Below are 22,759 nucleotides of genomic sequence, written 5' to 3'. Positions count from 1 at the left end.
AGTTGAGTTTCTGAGCCTTATCTCTGAAGCCCGAGAGTTGGACTAGACTGATGGTTTTTGACCCCATTTTGGACCTTGTGTTTTGGAAAGGGGTTGAAAGTAGTGTGTCCTTTCCCTGGAAAAGTGCACATTTCACAAATCATTGTGTATGCTCTTTCAGGACATCTATAGCTAGAAGCCCACCTCCACTTCAGTCCAGTCTGCAGGTTTAGAACCCAAAGATCTGTTGATCTCTGAGGTCCCTTTTTAACTCAGAAAGCCAAAGTTCTAGAAAGTTTCTGGTCAAGGAACCTGGGATTGGAAGTGGACAAAAGGGAGCCTCTTATACTTACTTGGAGAAAGCAACTATCCAGCCCAGAGTTTTACTATCTGGTTTTTTGGTTGGTTGGTTTTGTGTTGTTTGTTTTTTTCCAGGGTTGAGTTCAATTCTGTGATACCACGTTCTTTCCCTGTATCTTATTCTTTGAAAATTTTGTACTGCCTCTGAAACCATTGAAATCTTTCAAGTGTATGTGGAGCTGGGTTCCAAATGCTTTTTGACATTCCTATCACAGGAATGGGGAGGGGAACATCTGCCCAGATGTCCCTGGCAACTCCCAGCAGCCCTTAGCCTTGCCTGCTGACCCTTCGCCTTTAAAAGCCTGGGACATGAGAGAATGGGCTGGTTGCGTTGTTTTTGTGAACAGATGGGTCCTTGGGAGTTGGAAGAGAAGGAGGAAAATTTCTTCTGGTTGATCAGATTGCTTTCCCAGCACCTCTGGGCTTACTTGGTTAAGAAGCTTTGCTTTAGTTCCCAGGGACTTTTCTAATTCCTCAAGTGACCTGCCTGAGAGGGAGCTGAAAGGAATGACTTGGGCCTCAAAATGTGTCTTAAGGAGTCAGGAGAAAAGTCCCAGTATCATTTGATATTAGCTGGAGGGAAGATGCCCATGGTCCCCAACTGAGCCTCCAGCTGTCCAGGCCAGCTCAGCCTCCTGCAAGGGGAGGGTGGAGACAGTCACAAATCCTTCTGGTGGGAGGTTAAAGGCATGTGTGCATATATGTGCACACTGCTGCTTCTCAATACTTGGATTCAACCCAGGAAGTCAAAAGGAGTTGGGGCATAAGGGAGAGAATCAGAGTCTTCAACCCTGATTTTATGTTTCTGGGATCTCTTCTTTCCCTCTGGCCATTGGAACGTTTCTGTAAATTGGAGGGCAAGTGATAAAGGCATTCAGTTCAGTTCAGTCAGTCGTGTCCGACTCTTTGCGACCCCATGAATCACAGCACGCCAGGCCTCCCTGTCCATCACAAACTCCTGGAGTTCACTCCGACTCATGTCCATCAAGTCAGTGATGCCATCCAGCCATCTCATCCTCTGTCGTCCCCTTCTTCTCCCGCCCCCAATCCCTCCCAGCATCAGAGTCTTTTCCAATGAGTCAACTCTTCACATGAGGTGGCCAAAGTACTGGAGTTTCAGCTTTAGCATCATTCCCTCCAAAGAAATCCCAGGGCTGATCACCTTCAGAATGGACTGGTTGGATCTCCTTGCATTAGCCCCTAGATATTTTACAGGATGAATATTTACCCCCTAAATATTAGGATGATTTCACTGTGTAGGACAGTGGCCTGAGTGTGGGGAACCTATGGATCTGGTTCAGCCATACCACTGATGCTGTTCTTGTTTCCTGCCTCTTCTAGAACTCATCTCTGAACGTTTAGCACATCTAACCAAGCAGGAGCAATGCTGTGATTCTTCTAAAAAGCACACCAACAATTTTGCCAGTAGTTCTCCTTCCCAGTTCTAAACTTTGAGAAGTTTTTTTCACAGTGTAAAGGAGCTACAACTAAGAAAATCCAGTCCAGCTCAAGAATTCAAAAGTTGAAGTTGTGTGAAGTCACAGGTTTTCCTGTATCAGCTGTGGAGCCGAAAGCCTCCTGTTCCTAGACTGGGCACTGCATTGTTGAACTTCTGTTAACTTGCTGTTTAAGTAGCCAGTGATCCCTGAAAAAAAGCCTGGCTGTAAAGTTGCCAAAATGATGCACTGCTTTGTTTCAAGCCACTGTAAACTCTTTCCCCACAGTCATTTTTATCTTCAGTGCTTTTGTCTAGGTCTTTCTATTTGTTTCCCTAGAATGAGAAAACGTTGCATTCTCCAGAAAGACAGTTTTCAATGTTGTCTGCTCATTCAATTCTTCATAATGACCCAAGAAAGAAACTAGATGGGTCTTTTTTTCCCCCCCAGTCTCATACATTTTCATCAGCACACACAAGCTTTATACAGGGAATTCTCACAACTTTTATCAATTATATTTGTTTTGTAGGGGGGGTGGCTAGCCTAGATTATATAGCAATTTTAAAAAAGATAAGTTGTTTTATTACTTTCTTAGTCATGTACAATTACACTGGGGATCTAATTTAATAAGTTTATAATTTTTAACTGCTATTTTATAGCATGCTAAATAGACTTTTCTTAAGTGCTTCTACTGTTAATGTTTATTCTACTCTAAATTCTGATTTTAGCAGCCTCTGTTTTTCATACTCAAAAGTATACTGAATTCAGCCTAAGATTGAATTATTCAAAAGTTCTCTGGGCTGTGAACAAATAGTATTAGGGCCTGACCCTCTCAGTGTTTGGTCTTGGGAAGCTTAAGTCTGCTGGGTTTGGATGCAGAACTGGTCAGTATCTTTCACAAGGTGTCCAAGGAGTTGGGCACACTGTTTTCTAAAGAAATGAAGGTTTTTGTTTACTTGTGGCATTTTTTTGAGTATCAGTCTCACACAAAGTTAACTAACAGTGAGACCAAAAACTCCTGGGGGTAAGAGGGATGGGGGAAGACATAGTCACCCAGTCGTGTCCGACTCTTTGTGACCCCATGGACCATAGCCGACTGTAGTCAATGAAATTCTCCAGGGAAAAATACTGGAGTGGGTTGCCATTTCCTTCTCCAGGGCATCTTCCTGATCCAGGGACTGAACACAAGTCTCCTGCGTTGCAAGCAGACTCTTCACCAACTCAGCCACCAGGGAAAACATCAGAGCTGATTTCGGGAATTCAGTCTAGGCTGAATTCAACATACTCGGCGATATGAAAAACGGAGGCTGCTCAACTAATGAGTGGTATTTAACAGTACAAATACTCCAGAATAAACCCGTTTAGCGTGCCATAAAATATCAATCACAAGTTATTGCTAACTCAGTAAAGTAGGTCAGCACACCTTGACTATCCCTTTGGTTTTTCACAAAATCCCTACAAAAGAGCTATTGTACCTATTTTTACAAATGCGTAAACTGAGACTTCTATAAGTTTTCGAAAAGACCGCGAAGCTGGCAAAGAGCGGCGCAGGGATTCCTTCCGAAACCGTGCAGTGGAGGCCCTCAGGTCTTTGCCACCACCGAGGAAGCAAGCAAATGAGCAGAATAGCATCTCCAGCTCCATTCACCCCGCCGCGGCCGCCGCGTGCAGACGCGCGGGCCCGCCCCTGCCATCACGTGACCACCACGGGCGCGCGCCCCGCCGCCAAGCATGCCGGGAGGCGGAGACCCCTCCCCGGCCGCGGGCTTCCGCGCGTGGGCGGCAGGCGGGGCGCCCGGGAGGAGCCCGCGCTGGGGGGTTGGGGCTGAGAGCTCGGAGGAACCGCGAGGCGGTGAGCCCCTTCGAGAGCCGGCCCTCCCCAGACCTCTCTGGCGGGGCGAACCCGAATGGAGGCCGGAAGGCCCGCCGCTCTGTCGGTTAATTGTAAACAACTCGAGTGGGAAATGAAGTCAGGCCGGGTCTCCTGGGTCCCCGGTGCAGGCTTCGTTGGTTTCAGGGGAGGCTCAGCCGGAAACACCCAGGGGTACTGACCCTCGCTTTTTCTCATGCTTAGGCGATGGGACTTTAGAGTGCAATCTCATTTTTCTAGCAATATCTGCACCCCTTTCCCCTTCACCTACTCAGACATTCCCATTTTTCTTCATAGTCACTTTCTCCTACTTAAACATACACACTTAGCCCTTGGCAAGCGAAGTGGAATCTTGGGTCCTTGTCAGACCTCAATGTTTAAGCTGCTAAAACACAGGGCATATTTGGTTTAGATATTTTACTGTTGTGAAAATAAACCACCTCCTGCAGTTACACCAGCTCAGATTTTTTCCTCGATAGGGTCAATGTAGATTATCTACAGGAGGAAAAAATGTTTAATTAGAAAGGAATGAAATTATTCTAACTCCTGGTTCCTTGATATTGCAGGGAGCTGGGGCAAGGAACAGTTCTATAGATCAGTACAAAACATACCAGGGACTGAAGAAAGCCCTTTGAAATGTTGGTTCCTGGTGATGACCCTTCTTTAAATTCGCTTTCTTGCTCTTAGCACACGAACGGAGGTTCCCTGGTTCTGGGTTTCCCGGTTCTAACTCCACTCTAGACTTAAGACTTGAATTTTAGACGGATGAAGTAGGGAAGTGCCCTGTTAACGAAACCGCGTTTACACCTGCCCAGTAAAGAAACAGTGAGAAGTTGTTCCATGGGTTTCTCAGGGCCAAATGATTTGACTTAAATCTACACTCTTACCCTGCAAGTGTAGTCGGCTCAGTTCATCTCTCTCTAGGCGTGGTGCCTGCTGTGTCCTGCCTTTTTAAGAGATAAAGTGAGGCCCTAGAAGAACATAGGCAGCCCAGCAGGTTAGTAATTCCTTCTTGGTGGTTCATTGTGTTGAGATCAAGGGGGAGTCTCACGTTGATTTTTCTGTTGGGGAAACAGTTGCCCTGCTAGACAAATAGCTGGTGAATTTTTTTTTTTTTTTTGGTCTCTTTCTGTTCTCTGATATTTTCTCCGGTCTTAGGCAAGCATTTCCTGCCTTTTCTGATCCTCTCAGTGTGTGTGTGTGCGCACACGGGTGTTAGAGGAGGAAGGAGGAGGAAGCTTTCTGATAAGGGATCAATTGGTGAGCAGGAAATGGCTATTTGGTACTGGTTGTTCTGCAGAAGTAGGGATGTTTATGGTGCTGATGCTGTGTGAGGTCAGTGAGAAGCATTCAGCACATAAGGAAGGAGGAGGCTTCCCGTCACAAGCAGCTGGGTTAGTGAGTGTCCCTAAAGTATACTCATGTCAGGCCTGGTGAGCAGTGGGAGGACTCACCACCTCTCTTACTCCCTGCCATGCTAACAGTTCACTGAGCAAGTCTCCATGTATCTGCCGCCCTTAAGAGATGAGGTCCTTAGAGAAAATGGGGAAGGTCAAGTTTTTGAAGTACGGCCATTGTTAGAAGATGTTAGAACCCTCAGAGCCTTACAGGAATTCTCCTTTGGGGATTGTACTCTTCTGTAGAAATGGTACTTCTTCCAAAAGCAGGAAGTTCCTGGCTAATATAGCAGGGAGCCTTGCCTGCAGCTCCCACCGATCCTGTGTGGCTGGCTTCTGATCAGAGTGCCAAGAGCATCTGAAGTTCTTGGAAGTGTGTTCACACGAAGATTCGAAGGTGCCGTGAGCAAGTACCCTGTGCAGTCGGAATTCCAGAGTCAAAGGGAAGGCAGCAGATGATGACAAACTTAGGTCCAGAGAAGGACACAGGCTTTTATAAGATAGTGAATTTGTTCTGAAGTCTACAGCATTTCTTTTTATATTCTTGTCCTCTCTTATTTGACTGCTGTTTAAAGGGCTCTGGTGCCGTCTTGCTCTGTGCTGAGCAGGTGGTAGTCAGCAGTCAGGCAGCGTAGCCTGTGGCTCTGGAGTCAGAGGCTGAGTTTCAATCCCAGGTGGCCAATTACTAGTATCATCTTAGGCAAGGTAGTTATCGTCTGTCAAAGTACTTCCTGCATTGGGTTTATGTGGGGACTGAGTGATGTAAATCCCCACGATGCTCACATGGTAAATGGTACTAATTGTTTTTGTTTCACACTGATGAGGCCATGCTGGGTACTGTGTAAGGACTGAGAAAGGACTGCTCTGAGAAAGTTGTCAGTAAAGATGCTGGTAGTTAACTCTTGTGGGCTTAATATACGTCAGGCGTTCTCGATGCTTTCAATATCCTGGCTTGTTTAATCCTCATAATGGGCCTGTGAGATCAGGCTGTTAATATATCTATTTTGGAGATGAGGAAACTGAGACACAGGTTAAGTAACTTCTCAAGTGTCAGGGAAAGTTCTAGTATGTGAACATAGGCAGTTTGGCTCTGGAGTCTGAGGTCAGAACTGTTCTGCTCTCCCCGACCTCTCAGTGCAGACTGTAGACTAGGGAATCAATGTTGTCAGAGCCAGTGGGTGCCTGGTGGTGCTGAGACCCTCAGAGGTCATCCCCCAGGCATCCCGCCCTTGCACTTCGGCTTTCTCTGTCACACAGCCGCTGTGACCAGAAGGCTGCTTATTCAGCCTTCCTATTGAGCAAACGGCCCACTGAAAACTCCGCTTTGGGCTGAGACCTTTCGCTCTCTCTTGGCCTGACAGGTCTTTATTATCAGTGTGTTAGAAAGTCAAGGCTGCTCTTTATGGGAGATGGTGGTGGGGCGGGGGGAATGGAGGCCACAGGGCCATGGAGAGTTCAAGGAACCCGAGGAAAACTTAAGGCATTGTTCCTTGCCCATCAGCTCCTCCCTGGGTCCTCCCCAGCAGTATGTTTGAGTTTCCAGATGACCTTGGTTTGATACTCGTTTTCCAGCTCTTTCTTAAGCTGCCAGGCTCAGCCTTCTTCATTTTAAGTAAGTAAGTGCAGCAGTTTGGAGAGGGCACCGGCCTGCGCCATGACCAGAGTAACAGAGCTGGTGCAGCCAGGTGCTCTTCCTGGAGCCCAGCGGCAGGTCTGCAAGTGCTGAGTCACCAGGACTGGAGGAGAGGCCAGGTGCAGAGCTGGGCTCCAGCTCCGTGGTCTGACGAGGAGAGGGTTGCCCTGTCAGGGTGCAGCCTTCCAGAACCTTCTGCAGATAATGCCCCTCCTCTTCCTGATGCCCTGGTCCTGGCCAGGGGCTCCCTGGCTTTGGGATCAGCCACCTGCAGGAGGAGCATGTCTTTTCCATTTGTCTCCAGCTGCTGGAGTGACAGAGTTATGACCCATTCAAATGTGAGTGAACCATACCTGTCCCCTGGCCTCTGTCTTTCTAGGTGTGGTTTAGGTGGGCCCTACTCTGAGTCTGGGAAGAGGCAGAATAAAACAAGAAGGCACACACTCTTCTGCCTTATGATTCTGAAAAGCTCTCCTCCTCTCATTAGCTCAGAGCATCCGTGTCTCAGTTAAGAGAGGTTTCTCATCACCCATGGGCTCAGCATTCCTAGCCCTGCCCCTCTGCCCTGAGGTCAGCCCTGTTCAATCCAGAAATGAGCTGTAACTGCCACATTAGAGGCCTTAACAACTCAATGACCTTTCTCGTCTTGCACATCAACAGAGATTTCCTGAACATCTACCCTGTGTTCCAGGCACCATGCTAGGTGCTGCAGAAACAGAAATTCAACACAACTTCTGTCCTTAGGAAACGGTCCGTTGTGGGTCCTCTTAGCCTTTGACAGTCATACGCATGACATTTAGGGAACAGAAAATGAGATTTGATCTGGTTGGGCAAACAAACCCCAAGCTGCCTTTCAGCCTGTGGTACCATCCTGCCATGGGGCAGTGTTGCTGCCCCATCTGTCTGGAGAGGGCAGCATGACACGTGTCTGGGTCTGGTGGCCGTGACTGGCGCTTCCCCAGTAGGCCATTCGTTCCTTTCTGGGGTCCTTTACCTGCAGATGTAAAGGCATCTGTGTGGCTGGCTGTTCTTGCTCGTTCTGACAGGACCCTTCCCTGGAACGATCTCTGAGAAGATGGTTTAGCCTTCATGCACAAGGAAAGGCAGTTTTCAGGGACAATGTGTAGCATAGGACTGGACGCATCATCACAGTCTGCCGTCCCTTTAGAGTTCAGTTTTGGCAATTATATTTTCCCCTTGAGGGCTTGGCTTGGCTTGGGAAAGGCAGGCTTGGGAGCTCGTCGCCCCTCAGGCCTGCAGTCACTTTGGTGAGGTCTCCCAGGAGACACCACCAACCCTAGCTAAGGGCCCTGGCCTGGTGCATGGCTGGGGCCCAGGTGCCAGGAGAGGACAGAGAACCGTGGTTTTGCAGGGGCAGCCCTCACCTGGAGAGCTCAGGGTTCTCTGCAGAGATGCTGAGAGCTCTGTCTCTCTCACTGCCTGGAGCGAGGTGCCAGTGTCTTCCCCTTTAGTCGCCCCCTCCTCTAGCCCCCACGGTCATGTCGAGAAGTGAGTGAGTGTGGGGAACCGCACGCAGACCCTCCTCATGAGAGATACGCTGCATTTCAGTGCTTCTTCCTCAGCGTGGAAGCGGCGTGACGTCATTTGCAGACAACCAGAGCAAAGGGAACCCTCACCCGAGGTCCACACAGTGAGGGTGCCGAGAAGAGGAACCAGCGCCCTCGCTGGCCCGTGCCAGGGCTCCATCTGCTGCGCTCGTGTGTCTCTTAAGGCAGGGATTCTTTTCCTTGTGTTTGCTGTACTATGTTTGTGAACTTTTCAGATTTGCTTATTTGTGAAGGGGAAAGAAACTTAACCTCTGTTGAATATTTGCTAAACACCTCATCGTGCTCTTAAATGCGTCATGCCTTCATCATGCCCCATGATGATTATTTCTGCCATCTCTCAGCCAAGGAAACATGCAGAAAGGTTAACCGCTTGGTCGTGGACACATCTCTTTAATCAGTGGATCTCTTCCTGGACCTCCAGCTGGTAGTTGACGCTTGCCTGTGTTTTCTGGTTCAGTGAACTATGTGGCATTATTCTCAGATCGTGACACCTCCAGATTCAAGTGAACCAGTTTGTTTAGTGGTTTCTGATATGATTTGTTCCCAGGAAGGCCAGGTGAATGAACGTCAGGGTGTGTCCTCTTTTTAATTAAGGACACTCTCTCTGTCCTTATGTAGGAAGTTGGTATCCCCAAGTGTGATCTGTGGTGGGTGTGTTTCCTGGGAGTGGGGACTGCTTGTGCTGAGCCCCCTGCAGTCCCTATGAGGGTAGGGGGTACTCATGCCTGAGGGGGAGTCTGGGACCATGTCACTTCTGCAATGTCTCAGCTCTAAGATTCTGTGACTTTAGTAAGTGTGATGAAGAACTTAGAAACAATTCAGAGCCCTCACTGGATATCAAGGCATGGTGTGTTGTTTTTCTCATTGCTAATAGCGACAGTCACTTTTTTGTAGAAAATCAGTCACCTTAGTGGGCACTTTGTCTCTGAAGGGACCCTGAGAAGTAGGAACAGCCAATGCTCCAACAAGAAGACAATGTCCTCAGGAAACAGAGGAGAAAGTGCAGGGCCTGGCCTGCCCGTTTCATTTCTTAGCCGTGGCCTCGTCAGAGGTGGGAGCTGGCATTTGTGGTCGTAGAATAAGTTACTCTTTCCCTGCCAGGGATATCCATTACATCTCATTCTAGCTACAGGGAGCACTTTCTGTGTGCCAGCTTCTCATTTAATCCCAGAGCAAAGCTATTATCCCATTTCACAGATATGGAAGCTAAGAGAGAGGCTAGTAATTGGTAAAGCCAGGATTTTAACCAAGTGTGTTGAATTCCAGAGACTCCCAGGTAGGGGCATTATGAGTGGGTAGTGGGTGAAGCTGGGTGTCCCGGGTGAGGGGCCAGGCAGAGGCTGGGGGACGAGGGAAAATGATGAAAGTGGGGATGATGGAGGGCTGAGGAGGAGGCCTGGGGGACACGCTCCACCTTATTCTCTTTTCTTCCTGGTCCTAGACTTAGGGGCCCCCCTCAGCCCCTCCCTGTCCTCACCCTCACCCTCCTGCAATGCCCCCGCCTTGGCGGTTCACTGCTGGTCTCGCCATGGTCTCTCCGTGCCCCGCCGCCTCTTCTCCCGGCCCTTTTCTCCACTTTTCCCCTCTCTTCCTTCTTGCCATCTTGTCTGCTGGTTTCATTGCACACCAGACTCCTGGGAAGGGCAGGGTGCGGATGGGGAGGCGGCATGTTCAGGGGCGGTGTGCGCTCTGTAGTATCTCGGGGTCTGCTGCAGTGGGTGGGGAGGGGAGAGAGGACCATAGGGCAGTGCTGGGGCCATGGAGGGTGGGAGTGGGGAAACACCTGTGCTGCTATTCACACACTTGGCCCCCGCCCCCGGGTCCACCATATATAACCGCTGTGAAACCAGCACCCACCTCACTATATAGGGAGTATCTTCAACACCAAAATGTAGAACCTCCATTTTCTTTTATTATTGGTTTTGGCCTAGCAGTTTGCTCAAGATAATTCTGACTCCTGATTTCTGTGTTTTATCATACTCACTATCCATCCCAGCTTTTTGAGAGGGTAAGAAGAAGACCTACAGGTATTTTTGTCTATCACAACTTGAAGGGAGGAGGTACCACTGCTATTGTGTGGGTAGAGGTCAGGGATGCTGCGCGACACCCTGCAGCGCACAGCAAAGCCACGAATTACTCCATCTGAGCAGTGAATGTGGCAGAGGTGGAGAAACCCTGGTGGCTGAGTCTGAGCTTCTTAAACTGCAAAATTAACGTCATGATCCCAGGCTCCCTCACTTGGGGGTGGGGGTGGCTCAAATGAGATAAAATATGTAAAAGTACTTGATAAAACTGCCAAGTGCAATGTACGTGGCCAGTTCATTCATTTATCGATTATGATTGAGGCTGCTCCAGACCAGTTAGTCCTGCTGTATTTACCAGTTAAAGAAGTCATTGATCAACAGGTTGCTTGGGACTTCCCTGGTGGCCCAGTTGTTAAGAACCTGCTGCCCCTTCAAGGGACTGGGAGGATTCCACATGTCGCAGAGCAACTAAGCCCGTGTGCCACAACTACTGAGTCCAAGCACCTGGAGCCAGTGCCCTGCAATGAATAGTAGCCCCGGCTTGCTGCAACTGGAGAAAGTCGGTGTGCAGCAGTGAACACCCGACACAGCCAAAAATAAATAATAAGTAAATAAATAAAAATTAGAAAAGCTTGCCTAGGATTCGACTTAGGGAGGAACCCTCTGGGGCCTTAACAGAAGCATTCCTTGGGGTTAAATTTCTGCTGTCAGTAGCCCCCGGGATGTAATTCAAACAGCTTCAGAACTAATTACTCACTGTCTAGTACAGATTTTATTTCTCTGTTTTTTCATGCAACTTAATGAGATATAAACTCATTCTCTGTAGCATTCTTCCTGATTTTGTAGCCTGCATCCAAAGAAGACATGAGAGTGGTTTGCTGAGATTTTTTTTCTTGCTAAACCCACTAGACTGGTAGTGATGTCTACTTTTCTCTGTAAATACTTACAACTCACTTGTTGTATAAACCAGCCCTATGTTTGCCAGTCGGAAGCTTCCAGAATCCAGTTTGGCAGAACAGTAGGCAAATATTGACCTGTCTTTAGTCCTCTGACCCTTCTCCCATTCTCTGTGCTGTCTTAAAGGTTACTAGCAACGGTTCTGTGAACACGTAGTGGAGTTCTTTGGGGCTGCCCCAGAAGACAAGGATAGTCAGCAATGTATGCTGGGATATCCCCCGTGACTGGGGCCCTTGGATAACTTGAATTCTCTTAAAAGCACTGGCGTGAGGCTTTGTGGGAAAATTGGAGTTATCCAGGAAAGAGGAATAAGGTACAGATGAGCCGCCTGATGTAGATCTTCCATCCGACCCATGGTGTCAGAATGTGAGGCCTGCCTCCTATGAACCACAGTGGTTTTAGAACTACAGAGCATGACCTCCATGGGGGTCAGCATAGATGGGTGCAACCAACATGTTTTAATGAATAGAGTCGAATAGGGACGTCAGAAAAGCATCACACAAGCAATGGTAAGTATGTTTTGCGAAACGTCTGTTTTCTAGTTTGTGTGTGTGTGTATGTGAGGGATGTATTGGGGCATGCTGTAAATTTGATTGCCCCAAAAGGGTCACAATGAAAAGTTTGGCCACGCAGCAGGCGGTGGTCTCTAGACCCACATAGGAAGTGGTGCTAAAGTCTAGAAATTAAATTCTAAAACCGTAACTCTTAGACAAGGGTTTCCCTGATCTCTTTGTGTGAAGAGATTCTCAGCATTGCTTGATGGTTTGGTTTAGACCAGTGAGGAAGAGGCAGGAGAGGAGGAAGAGGGTGACGGAGGGGCCTGACTTCATTGAGAAGCCTGAGGCATTCCTAGCTCAGTGTCTTCAGTGCTCTTCTGCTCTTGGGCTCCTGGGCCTCCCCGTCCCCAATAGGAACTTGAGTTCAGCTTCTGGAAAAGTAAGGCTCTGCACTGTCTGCTCCTAGCAGTTGACTGGAGGATTTATTGAAACAGTTGCCTTGAAGGGCTCTTTGGTCCCCAGATTAAAGAAGCAGACTGGATCGAAATGCCTGGTTTGTACCGTGACCAGTGAGCTCTGTTCTACTCGGGTCTGAAGCAGTTCCAGGGTCAGGAGACTAAATCCATGGACTTAGGGCCAGATACTGAGAGTATATTGTCTGCTGATTGTTGGTATGTGTGAGGAGAAGAGAAGGAGAAATGAGAGACAGCATTTGCATTGGCAAAATTATCTCTACAGAGTAGTGTCACTTGGTGTGCTGGTCTTTTTCTTTCTTTCTTTCCATTTTTTAAGAAGTTGGCACCTTCCTCAAACCTGAGTATTTATATTCTGGGCATTAACAGTTTTGCAGGTGAAGGCTGTCTCTAGAATGCCACATGCCCTCCCGCTCTTTTTTGGGGAATAAGCTAGGTGCTGGTGTGATGTGACTTTTCCTTACAGTGGTGGCTCAGAATTAGCCACCATGGCCCAGACCCCCAGGCTCTCTGGAGGCCAAGTTCAGCCTCTGGGGGTGGGTAGGCTGAAGATCAGCCCTGGAATCCCAGGGAGGGAGGTGCTTTCTTTAGAAGCTTACCCCTTTAAAAATAATTTCCACTTTCCTATTTATTTAAAGAGGCTTTTGGACTTGTGTTTATAAAATCTCTTCCCGCCATTTCATGTGACTTGGGACACAGCAGCTGGGATGATGTTCTTTTTACCCAAATGGAAAGTTGGACTGGGTTGGGGCCTACAGAAAACTTGGGAAAGCAGAGCAGCCAGTCAAGTGAGATTTAAAAAAAAATAAAAGTCATTCTGAAAGGCAGCTGAGCGTAATGGAAAGAGTGTAAACCCTGGAGTCAGATGACTTGGAATTGAGTTCTAGCTCTGCTCCTTGGGCAGACTGCAGAATTTCTTCCCTTTCATTAAACTGGACAATTACAGGGCTGTGACGGCTCATGAAGAATCAAGGCCTAGCTCCTTGCACATAGTAGGCTCTTGATAAATACTGATTCCCTCCCAGGACTTTTATCCTTGTTTTTCCAGAGTGGTTATGTTTTACTATTGGCCCGTCATAGGTCACCCATTTGGGCTCCAGCCGGTACCTGGGAGCCCAGGACAGAGTGCCCGCTCTGGACTTGGGTGGGTCCTGGTTAGGCCTCCTGGGACCCACTGAAACCTGCCTTCAGAATTAGAGCTGGTACAACCTAGTGTTTCTCCCAGAGCCCTTCCGTGTTTATTTTTCGTTTGGGGGTCATTTAAAATTGAACCCATCATATCCAAAGACTCGGTGGGGAGAGATGGAAGCAACACAGGACCATTTGGAAGCAGAGCACACAGCTGCTGCGGTGACAGGGCAGGCTGCTGGGCATTACGGCATTATTATTTATTAGGGAAAGTTGAACTTGGTCAGAGAACAAAGTTTTCCTTAACACATCAGTCTTAATACCAGAAGTCTCTTTTCATTGTTCCTGTGTTGAAATTATTTGCTGTGCTCTCTACTGGGCCAAATATACAAGCCAAAGTACTGCTTTGCAAATTGGGAAGGGGTGTATGTCTTGCTAATTTTAGGCCCTCCCTTTCCTCCTGTTGATTCAGGCTTGGGCTAAGGCATTTATATATATTTGGGGGATTTTTCTGGGGCTGATTTTAGACTGTCTGATGACTGTACAGTCACATTTGGCCACCACCAGTCTCCCGCTGCTGTTACTGGAAGCCTTATGGCCTGAGGTTGGGAAGAGAATAGAAGAAACTGATCTTATGAACAGTTTATAACTGTATAAATAGCTATATAGTTGTATACTATATATAGATACATATACACACATTATATAGTCTTTTTATTATGGGTTGTTGTAAGAAATTGAATATAGTTCCCTGTACTATACAGTCGGTCCTCGTTGGTTTCTAGTCTATATATAATAGTTTGTATCTGTTAATCTCAGACTCCTAATTTATCCCTCCCCCACGGCCTTTCCCCTGTGGTAACCATGAATTTGTTTTCCATGTCTATAAGTCTGTTTCTGTTTGGTGAATACTTGTATTTTGTCCACTTGTGTCACGTTTTAGGTTCCATGTTTACGTGATACCATATATTTGTCTTTCTCTGACTTCACTTATTATGATAATCTCCAGGCCCATCCATGTTGCTGCAAATGGCATTGTTTCATTCTTTTTATGGCTGAGTAATAGTCCACTGTATATACGCACCACACCTTTATCCGTTCATCTGTCAGTAGACATTCAGGTTGCTTCCATGCCTTGGCTATTGAAAATAGTGCTGCTATGAACATTGGTGTGCATGTATCTTTTTGATTTAGTTTTCCCTGGATATAGGCCCAGGAGTGGGATTGCTAGATCATCTGATAACTCTATTTTTAGTTTTTTGAGGCACCTCCATACTGTTTTTCAGAGTGACTACATCAGTTTACATTCCCACCAAAAGTGTAGGAGGGTTGTCTTTTCTCCACATCCTCTTCAGCATAAAATTTACCATCTTAACTGTTTTAAAGTATGCATTTCTGTGGCATTAACTACATTCACATTGCTGTGTAACCAATGCCAGAACCACCCGTATTCAGAACTTTTTCTTCTTCCCAAACTCAAACTCTGTACCCATTAAATACTAACTCCCCATCCTCCCTCCTAGCCCCTGGCAACCACCATTCGACTTCCTGTCTCTGTGAATTGGACCGCCTCACGTCAGTGGAGTCATTTAGTATTTGTCTTTTTGTGACCGGCTTATTTCAGTTAGCATAATGTCTTCAAGGTTCTTCCACATTTCAGAATTCTCTTCCTGTTTAGGGCTGAATAATATTCCCTTGTACGTGTAGAATACATTTCATTCATGCATTCATCCATTGATGGACACTTGGGTGGTTTCCACCTTTTGGCTATTGTAAGATACTAGTTTTGATGTGTTGGGATGAAGGCCTGCTTTCCTTGCCTCCTTGTGAGGTTGACAAGTACTATCCTATGGACAGTACTCTGTGTGAGTGAGTGAGACACATCTGGATGTGTTTGGAAGTCTGTCTGTCTATGTTTACGTAAATAGTTAGGAGATAAACGTCCTGGCTCAGTGGTAAAGAATCTGCCTGCAGTGCAGGAGACTTGGGCTCCATCCCTGGGTCAGGAAGATCCCCTGGAAAAGGAAATGGCAACCCTCTCCAGTATTCTTGCCTGAGAAATCCCATGGACAGAGGAACCTGGTGGACTACAGTCCATGGAGTTGCAAAGAGTCAGACGTGACTTAGCGACTAAACAACAACACGTCCTATTTTATATGTGGAAAAACTCTTCCTGCCCACCTGACTTGTCTAAGACCCTTTATGAAAGGGTAAACAGTAGACACATGTGAGGCCAGCTCCTGATGCAAGAGGAGACATACACAACAAGCTCCTCCCTCAGGTCCTGGGTGCCCAGATCAAGTTTCCCTGCTCTGAGCAGTCTCTCCCGACTTGCCCCATCCCACTTCGCCTCCTTTACTTTCTTTTTTATTTTATGACTTTACAATATTGTATTGGTTTTGCCATATATCAAAATGCATCCACGCCTCCTTTACTTTCTAGTGCACACATACTCAGTCATGTCCGACTCTGTGCGGCCCCATGGACCGTAGCCCACAAGGCTCCTCTGTCCGTGGAATTCTCCAGGCAAGGGTACTAGAGCGTGTTGCCATTTCTTAGTCTAGGCGATCTTCCTGATCCAGGGATCGAACCTGCGTCTCTTATGTCTACATGCACTGGCAGGTTAGTTCTTTACCCCTAGTGCCACCTGGGAAGCCTCATGTATTAGGATGGCCTATATACTGCCGGGTGCTGCAGGGGTGGGAAGTCCTAGCTGGGAGCCTGACAGCCTGGGGCCAGCACCAGTTCTGCAATTCCTGGGTTGTGTGACATTGGCTAAATCACTGAACCTCGTTCAGTCTCAGTCTTTGCATTTAAGAAGACTTTTCTTTTTTTTTCTTTCTGGTGTGCGTATTAAAGGCAACGTATCAGAAGTTGTTAGCACAGAACCTGGCTTATGGTATACAGTCTCCAAAAAATCTTTGTTCCCTTTCTCCTCCCTTTTCTACCAGGTAGTGTGCACTTCGATAGGACAGGCCTTATTTTACTAACCTGTTTGGCCTCGGGGCCTAAAGTGCAGCGCTTACCGCAGTGGCGGCTAGTTCAGGGCTTACTAATAATATGCTGGACTGTATGCAAAACAAAGGCTCTGCTACAACCAGGCTTTCCAAAAGTGTTCTGAACAAACACAGCACCAGTGGAATGAGGGCAGGGCCTCCTAAGGAGAACACTTTGAAGAAATATTATTTGGATGGGTAGATTCTGGCCGGATTAAAAACCAAAAACCTGATATTGGTCTTGTTACTTTTTTGGTCGTTGCCTCCTTGTCTGTGTGTAGAGCACTTCTCGAAGATTATTAGTTGGGACTTTAAAAATAGGCCAGTTGTCAGATGTCTTGGCAAGAAAACATATCCCAGTGGCTTTAGGTATTTTCATAAAGCTAAACAACTCTCCTTGGAGAGAGCTGTTTTGATGAAAAGTCACTAAATACTCTGAGGAGGTCAGAAAACAAATTCAACCCCTCCCCAGCTAGTGGCATGGAATCTGAAGGTCAGTCAAGCTGGGAGGGCTTGTGTGTTGCGGGTGGGGACAGATGGATTGGTGATGGGAACAGGAGTTCCGATCATTCTTTCCAGACCACCACCCTCACCCCCACCCTCACTAAGGGTGTCTGTCTTTGGTTTGACCAATGCATCATACCAGTCTCCATGGACAGTTTGCGGCTTGGGCAGAGAGGAGGATGCAAGGATTGTTGGTGGGGGGTTCCAGGAGCCAGGTAGAAGGCAGAGGAGAAAGTTCTAGCATAAAAGCTCTGTCCTGCACTGGACAGGCTGCTTCCACTCATGGGAATGTTGTACTAGCTCTGATATCCGTCTGGTGGCTGAGCCGTCTGCTCATGGCGATGGTCCCCGTTAGCATCAGCAGCGTCTCTGCCATCAGGGTTGCTTTGGTGACAAGACTTCCCTTCCTCCTTTCTCCTCGTGGCCTTCGTGTAATGCCAGATGTAGCAGGATGGGATGGCTCTTCTCTTTCTCTTACAGGAGATCCTAAACAGATGGGACCATCCTGCAGTGCCGGGGATTTGCATGCTGGGTCTCCAGGAGCAGCTCTGCACAGCACAGCACCTGTCCCCTGTAGGACTGATTAAGGGAGAGCTCTTCTTTTCTTTCCCTGGTGGCTCAGATGGTAAAGAATTTGTGTGCAATGTAGGAGACTCAGGTTCCATACTTGGGTCAGGAAGATCTCCTGGAGAAGGAAATGGCAAACCCACTCCAGTATTCTTGCCTGGAGAATCCCATGGGCAGAGGTGCCTGGTGGACTGCAGTCCATGGAGGTCACAAAGAGTCAGACGTCAGACAAGACTGAGTGACTAACGCACTTAAACTTCTTTTCTGAGACCTCAGGGCTGTAAGGATCTTCTTCACAGTGATACCACTAGTCCGATTTGTCATTTCAGAGGGACTCAGAATCGGTGCTACCATTTAATGGGTTAAGTCCAGTTTGTTTTTTCCTTGCTTTGGATTTGGGGCGGGTTAGTGTATAAGCCTCCACTTTTCCTTATCCTCAGGGAAATTTATGGAGATTGGTGCTTTCTCCTGTTTCTTGTTTAGAAAAAAGGGTGGGGGAGGTGGTTGTTGCAGCCTGGTCTGGTTGCAGACCCTTGACTGGTCCTTGTTATTGGGAGCAGCTCTTCCCTCTCCCTAGATGCCCAGAGGAGCTGGTGAGCTCCTCAAGAGGCAGGGGGATAGTGTCTTTTGAGCTCAGCCTCCGTTGCCTCACTGAGGGCCATGTGTAAGGGGACCTGGAAACTGAGGAGCGATCCCAGAGCTGTGCAGGTCCCCTCTGGCCTCTGCTCGCTGTGTCTACTCCAGGCCGAGACACGGGAGGCACCAGTCTCTGGGTGAGGGGAGCTGCCAGGGCAAGACTTCAGGGATCTCGTCGGTTTCACTGGCTTCACGTTGTCGGCAAGTTCAGGAGCAGGCTTTGTGTCAGAGCTCGCTCACGTTCCTTTTCAGTCCAGGAAGCTGTTTCCTGGGCTGACCCCTGAGCTGGAGAACAAAAACCAGGGAGCTGCGAGGGACACAGGCCACGGCAGGTGGCAGCTGATACCCTCACATGACCCCTTTTTCAGCCCACTTTTGGCAGATCGGTGTGGGCAGTGGGTGAGGTTTTTGTTTCCATCCCAGCATGGGAGCTGTAGACTCTTGACTGCGAAAGAGCTCTCTTCGCAGATAATTTATGGTCCTGTATCTCATGGTCTATTTGGCGGCATTCCTGTTTCCTCTTCCTCTGCACTGTTTCTGCCTTCTCTTAACCAGAGTTTACGTTGCTCCACCCTGAACTTATTTCAGTCCACGTGTAAATTACGCTACAGGAAGATTCCTTATAGGAAGATTCCTTTTTAAGGTATTCCTTCTTGCTCACTGTATGTAGAACTAGAAATGCAAGGCAGCAGATGACTTGAGCCGCATCAGTGAGGCAGGAGTTGGCCCAGGGCCACAGCGCTCCCTGGGTGCATCCAGTCCGGCGAGCCCTCCGGGGGCGTTTGTTGTTACACAGTCGGATCCTGCCGACCAGCACCTTCTCCCCACGTGTCCTTCTGCACCTCTGCTCTGCTTCAGCCCCTGCCATCACCATAAACCAGCCACAAGCGGCCCCCTGGGTACAGAGGCCAGTTTGTACTTGCCATACAGAACAGCCCTTAGGAAGACTGGATGTACACCCAAACCCTTTGAGTGCCCTTTTCCAACATTGTACATAGTTAATACTGTATTTCAGAAAGAAATCATAGGTAAGCAAGAGGGATGTTTAACACTGGGTTGGTCTGTATTGGGTGAAGGGCGCTCACAGCTCAGGCTGGAGGAGACTGGGCTCTCTCAGAGGCTGGGGAAGGGCTGGGTGTAAGAAAACTTGAATGGGCTGATCTTTTAAAATTTCTCCCATTTTCCCCAAAGCCTGGGGCTTCTTTGGTGGTTCAGATGGTAAAGAATCTGCCTGGAATGCAGGGGACCAGGATGGATTCAATCTCTGGGTTGGGAAGATTCCCTGGAAAACAAAATGGCTCCCCACTCCAGTATTCTTGCAATGGACTGAGGAACCTGGTGAGCCTCAGTCCATGGGGTCGTGAAGAGTCAGAGAAGACTGAGTGACTAACACTTTCACTCTTCACTTATCCCAAAACCCAAGGTGGATCCCCAGCTCTGGACTGCAAAATGCTGGCGAGGACCTGAGTCCAGTAATGCTATCCCTGTGAAGCTGAGGGAATTTTTCCATGTCTGTTAGTATCTAAACATAACCTCTTTTTCCATCAGTACCAAGCATGACCAGAGGTGAAATTAGATCCAGTGGGTGGCTAAAGAATTAGAGAGATTCTCCAGCCACTGGAGCCTCACTGCTCGTCTAAGGGCAGATGCTTCTGTGACCTGCCCCCCTGCTCACCTACCTCCGCTGCCTCAATACAGCAGACAAAACCGGTTCAAAAGCCTGCTAGCCCACATGGCTTTCCCGTGGGTTCTTCTGAAGTTCCCTGTGGGCAGGAGCCTTATCTACCATGCTGGAGGAGCTCTTTGCTTTCCAGTGGCAGCTGGTCCTATTCATCAGGGGTGGATATCTTTATCCTCCCCCGACTCTTTGCACAGCTTCCACAGAGCTGTCATCAGCTCCCATGTTGCTCTACGTTTACCTGCTCACGAAAAGTCTCTTCCTAAAGACTGCCCGTCAGTCCCCTGCCCTTCTGGCACCCAGAAGAAGCCACTTCACTTCCCCAGGTCTGGGGATTTTTTTCCCCCTCTACAGTGTGTTTGGACTTTTCATTAGTTCATTTTATAAACACTGAACTAAACACCTGTTACATGCTAAACATTCCAGCTGAGCGAGGCCCTGGAGGAACTGGAGATGTAGCTGATCTCAGGTCCAATCAGATCAGGAGCCTGGGAGCGGCAGGGCAGGGCTGTGGGGCATACTGGGAAACCTCCAGCCCACAGCCATCCCCGAAGGCTCCCTGGACGTGGTGACTGTGGAGCCGCGTCTTCAGTGGTGAGCTGGACATCAGTGCCTGAACAAGGGAGGGAAGGCGGATTCCATGTCACACGATCCAACAGCCAAGAAAGTTGAGAGAATGTGGCGGGACCGGGAAATGGTGAGTGAGTGAGTATCCCAGGACTGAGGAGCAGGGCTGGGGAACAGCTGGGGTGTCTGTACTGCTATACCAGGTGTACTGAATACTAAGCTGCTCAGGAGTTGCACTTTGGCAGGCTGCACTCTTAGGAGAGTAAGCTATCCTGTGGGTGATAAGAGAACACGTCAAGTTTGGGGAACATCATCAATATATCTGAGTATAGAGAGGCCACTCTGTTGTTCCTGTAGAAGACTGTTTCCTCGTGGTACATGGGAACCTGACCTTGGTTTTGATGGACCAGGAATCAGTCTGATTCTAAGTTCTGTATTCTCTTGCCCTGGGAATGCTGACCCGTGGGCATGAGCGGCAGAGGGCAGGAGGCAGATGCCAGGATGGAGGGGCCAGCTCATGGCCTCTGAACCCACCTGTGTGTCCTTCTGGACAAGTGGTTTCGGCCCCTGTGCCTTGTTTTTCTTCTCTGAGGATGTGAATGACTGCCTTCTTTCTGGATTCTCCCTGAACAGCAGATGATACCCCCGAATGTGTTCATTTGCAGCCCTGTACTGGCCCTCCCAGGGGCTTACACCGGCTTCTTTCCATTGTGGAAAGAACATTTGGCCCCAGGAGAAGGGCTCTTAGAGACTCCAGTTCTAGGCCAAGTATGATTTCAGGTTTGTGTGGACTATACCTATGGGTCTCCCTTTTTGGTTTAAGAAAAAAAAGATGCTACCTTTTTCCCACTCTTGCCCCATCATTGACAGACTCTGTGAATACAAATGTAGGCATTCCAGACAGGGTTTCAAGAAAGATTGGCTCCCTGGCTGGTGCGCATCTCCTGGAAGCCTCGTGCCAGGAGGGCGGGTTGGAGAGGAGCTGGTAACAGAGGAGCAGAAATTTCTCCTGCCCTGAGTTCTTTGGGGGCGAGTCTGCTGTTTTCCTCATTTCCTGCTGCTAATGCTTGTGCTGGTTCCATTTCTTCCCCCTTGATTTTGTTGCTAATAGCCCAACGTCCATCCTTGATGCTGAGGGTGAGAGTCCCATTGATGAGACTTGGGTGCTGTACAGGAGCTATTTTTCCACTAGTTTAAATTCATTTGCTCTTTGTATTGGACATTTCCCTTAGACCCGGAAAGCCAGATGGTTTATCAATACAGAGCATGCCTTGGGGAATTAGCAGGATATCTGTGCCTTCTGCAGCTGGAACTTAACATTTCCCGCTTTGGGCCAGCAACTAATAAAATCTCTTTGCAAAATACCTTGCACTATCCTCATTTCCTTAGTTTTTTTGTTCTTTTTTTTTTTTTTTTTTTTTGACCGTGCTGCATGGCATGCTCTTAGTTTCCCAACCAGGGATTGAATCTGTGCCCCCTGCATTGGAAGTGCAGAGTCTTAACCACTGGACAGCTCGGGAAGTCTCTCATTTCCTTAATTTTTTAAAATGAAGTTTGGTAAGATTAAAGCTCTGTTCTGGGGGCATAGACCTTGTAAGGGGCTTGGAGGTTGGTTTTTTAGTCCTCCTTTAATCTTTGCATTGGTAGCCTTGCCATATCTCAGATGAGGATAGGAGAGAGGGAATGATGTGTTGCTTAAACTTACAATTTTGGAATTGAAAATCAAACCAGCTACCTCTCCTCACCCTCCTCTCCCCACCATTTCACAATTGACTTATACTGCACAAGTGGGAGGGCTGTTGAAATGGGTAGGGGTGAGGGGACATAGCATGGCAGAGAGAAATGGGTTCTCAGTACACAGACATGGATTCAAGTCCTGGCTCTGCCCCCGATAAGTTCTGTGAACTTGAGCAAATCATGGGATCTGCTGAGCTTCTACTTTCTTATCAGTGAGTGGGGGTAATTTAGTCCCTGCATCTCTTGCCTCCCACGGCTGTTTGGAACATCATAGGATATAATATATGCAAAAAGCCCCATCAACTCTGCGGATGAGGAGGAGGGAGAGGAGAGGAAAGGAGAAATAATTATGTTGGAAGCAAGATCTTTTATGCTGGGCTGCTCAGAGCATGAATTGGCAACTGTTGTTCCAGAGTTGGGATTCCCCCTTGTCTCTGCCTTGGGACACCTGACACAGATTGCCAAGCTCTGTCTCCTCCACCCAGCTGTGCACACATTTGTACAGAACAGGGGCCAGGTTGCAGTGGTTTGGCCGCCCCCTGGGACCTGGCTTTCCTCAGAGCATCATGGCATCATAGCCTAAAGTAGGAGGGAAGAAGGAGGAGGCAGACACACCTGTCCTGGGCAGAGCTGCCGTGCGTGGGTGACATAACCTAGGGTGACATAATCCAGTCTGATGACCACCCACTTTGGGAGGTACAGCTGTAGCCAGATGCTTTTGGACTCTCTTCCTAAGTTGCCACCTCCCTTTA

At 48.2% G+C, this 22,759-nt stretch overlaps 1 protein-coding gene across 2 annotated transcripts in view; it reads left to right on the top strand.

Annotated features, from left to right (window-relative positions):
- ITPKB (inositol-trisphosphate 3-kinase B) overlaps positions 1–22,759 on the top strand; it is a 105,092-nt gene that overhangs the window by 31,497 nt on the left and 50,836 nt on the right. Inside the window, exon 3 of one of the 2 annotated variants that reach the window (XM_070768062.1) lies at positions 1,681–11,732. The exons of the other annotated variant lie outside the window; for it this stretch is intronic. Coding sequence (XP_070624163.1) covers positions 1,681–1,701 — 21 coding nt within the window. The 3' untranslated portion in view covers positions 1,702–11,732. Of the gene's footprint in view, positions 1–1,680; positions 11,733–22,759 lie in introns of those variants that run through there. 2 annotated transcript variants of the gene reach the window in all.

Source organism: Bos indicus, chromosome 16 (genome assembly GCF_029378745.1).
Source record: "Bos indicus isolate NIAB-ARS_2022 breed Sahiwal x Tharparkar chromosome 16, NIAB-ARS_B.indTharparkar_mat_pri_1.0, whole genome shotgun sequence".
NCBI lineage: Eukaryota > Metazoa > Chordata > Mammalia > Artiodactyla > Bovidae > Bos > Bos indicus.
Note: the sequence above shows the minus strand (reverse complement) of the source record. Positions and strands in the feature narration are given on the sequence as shown.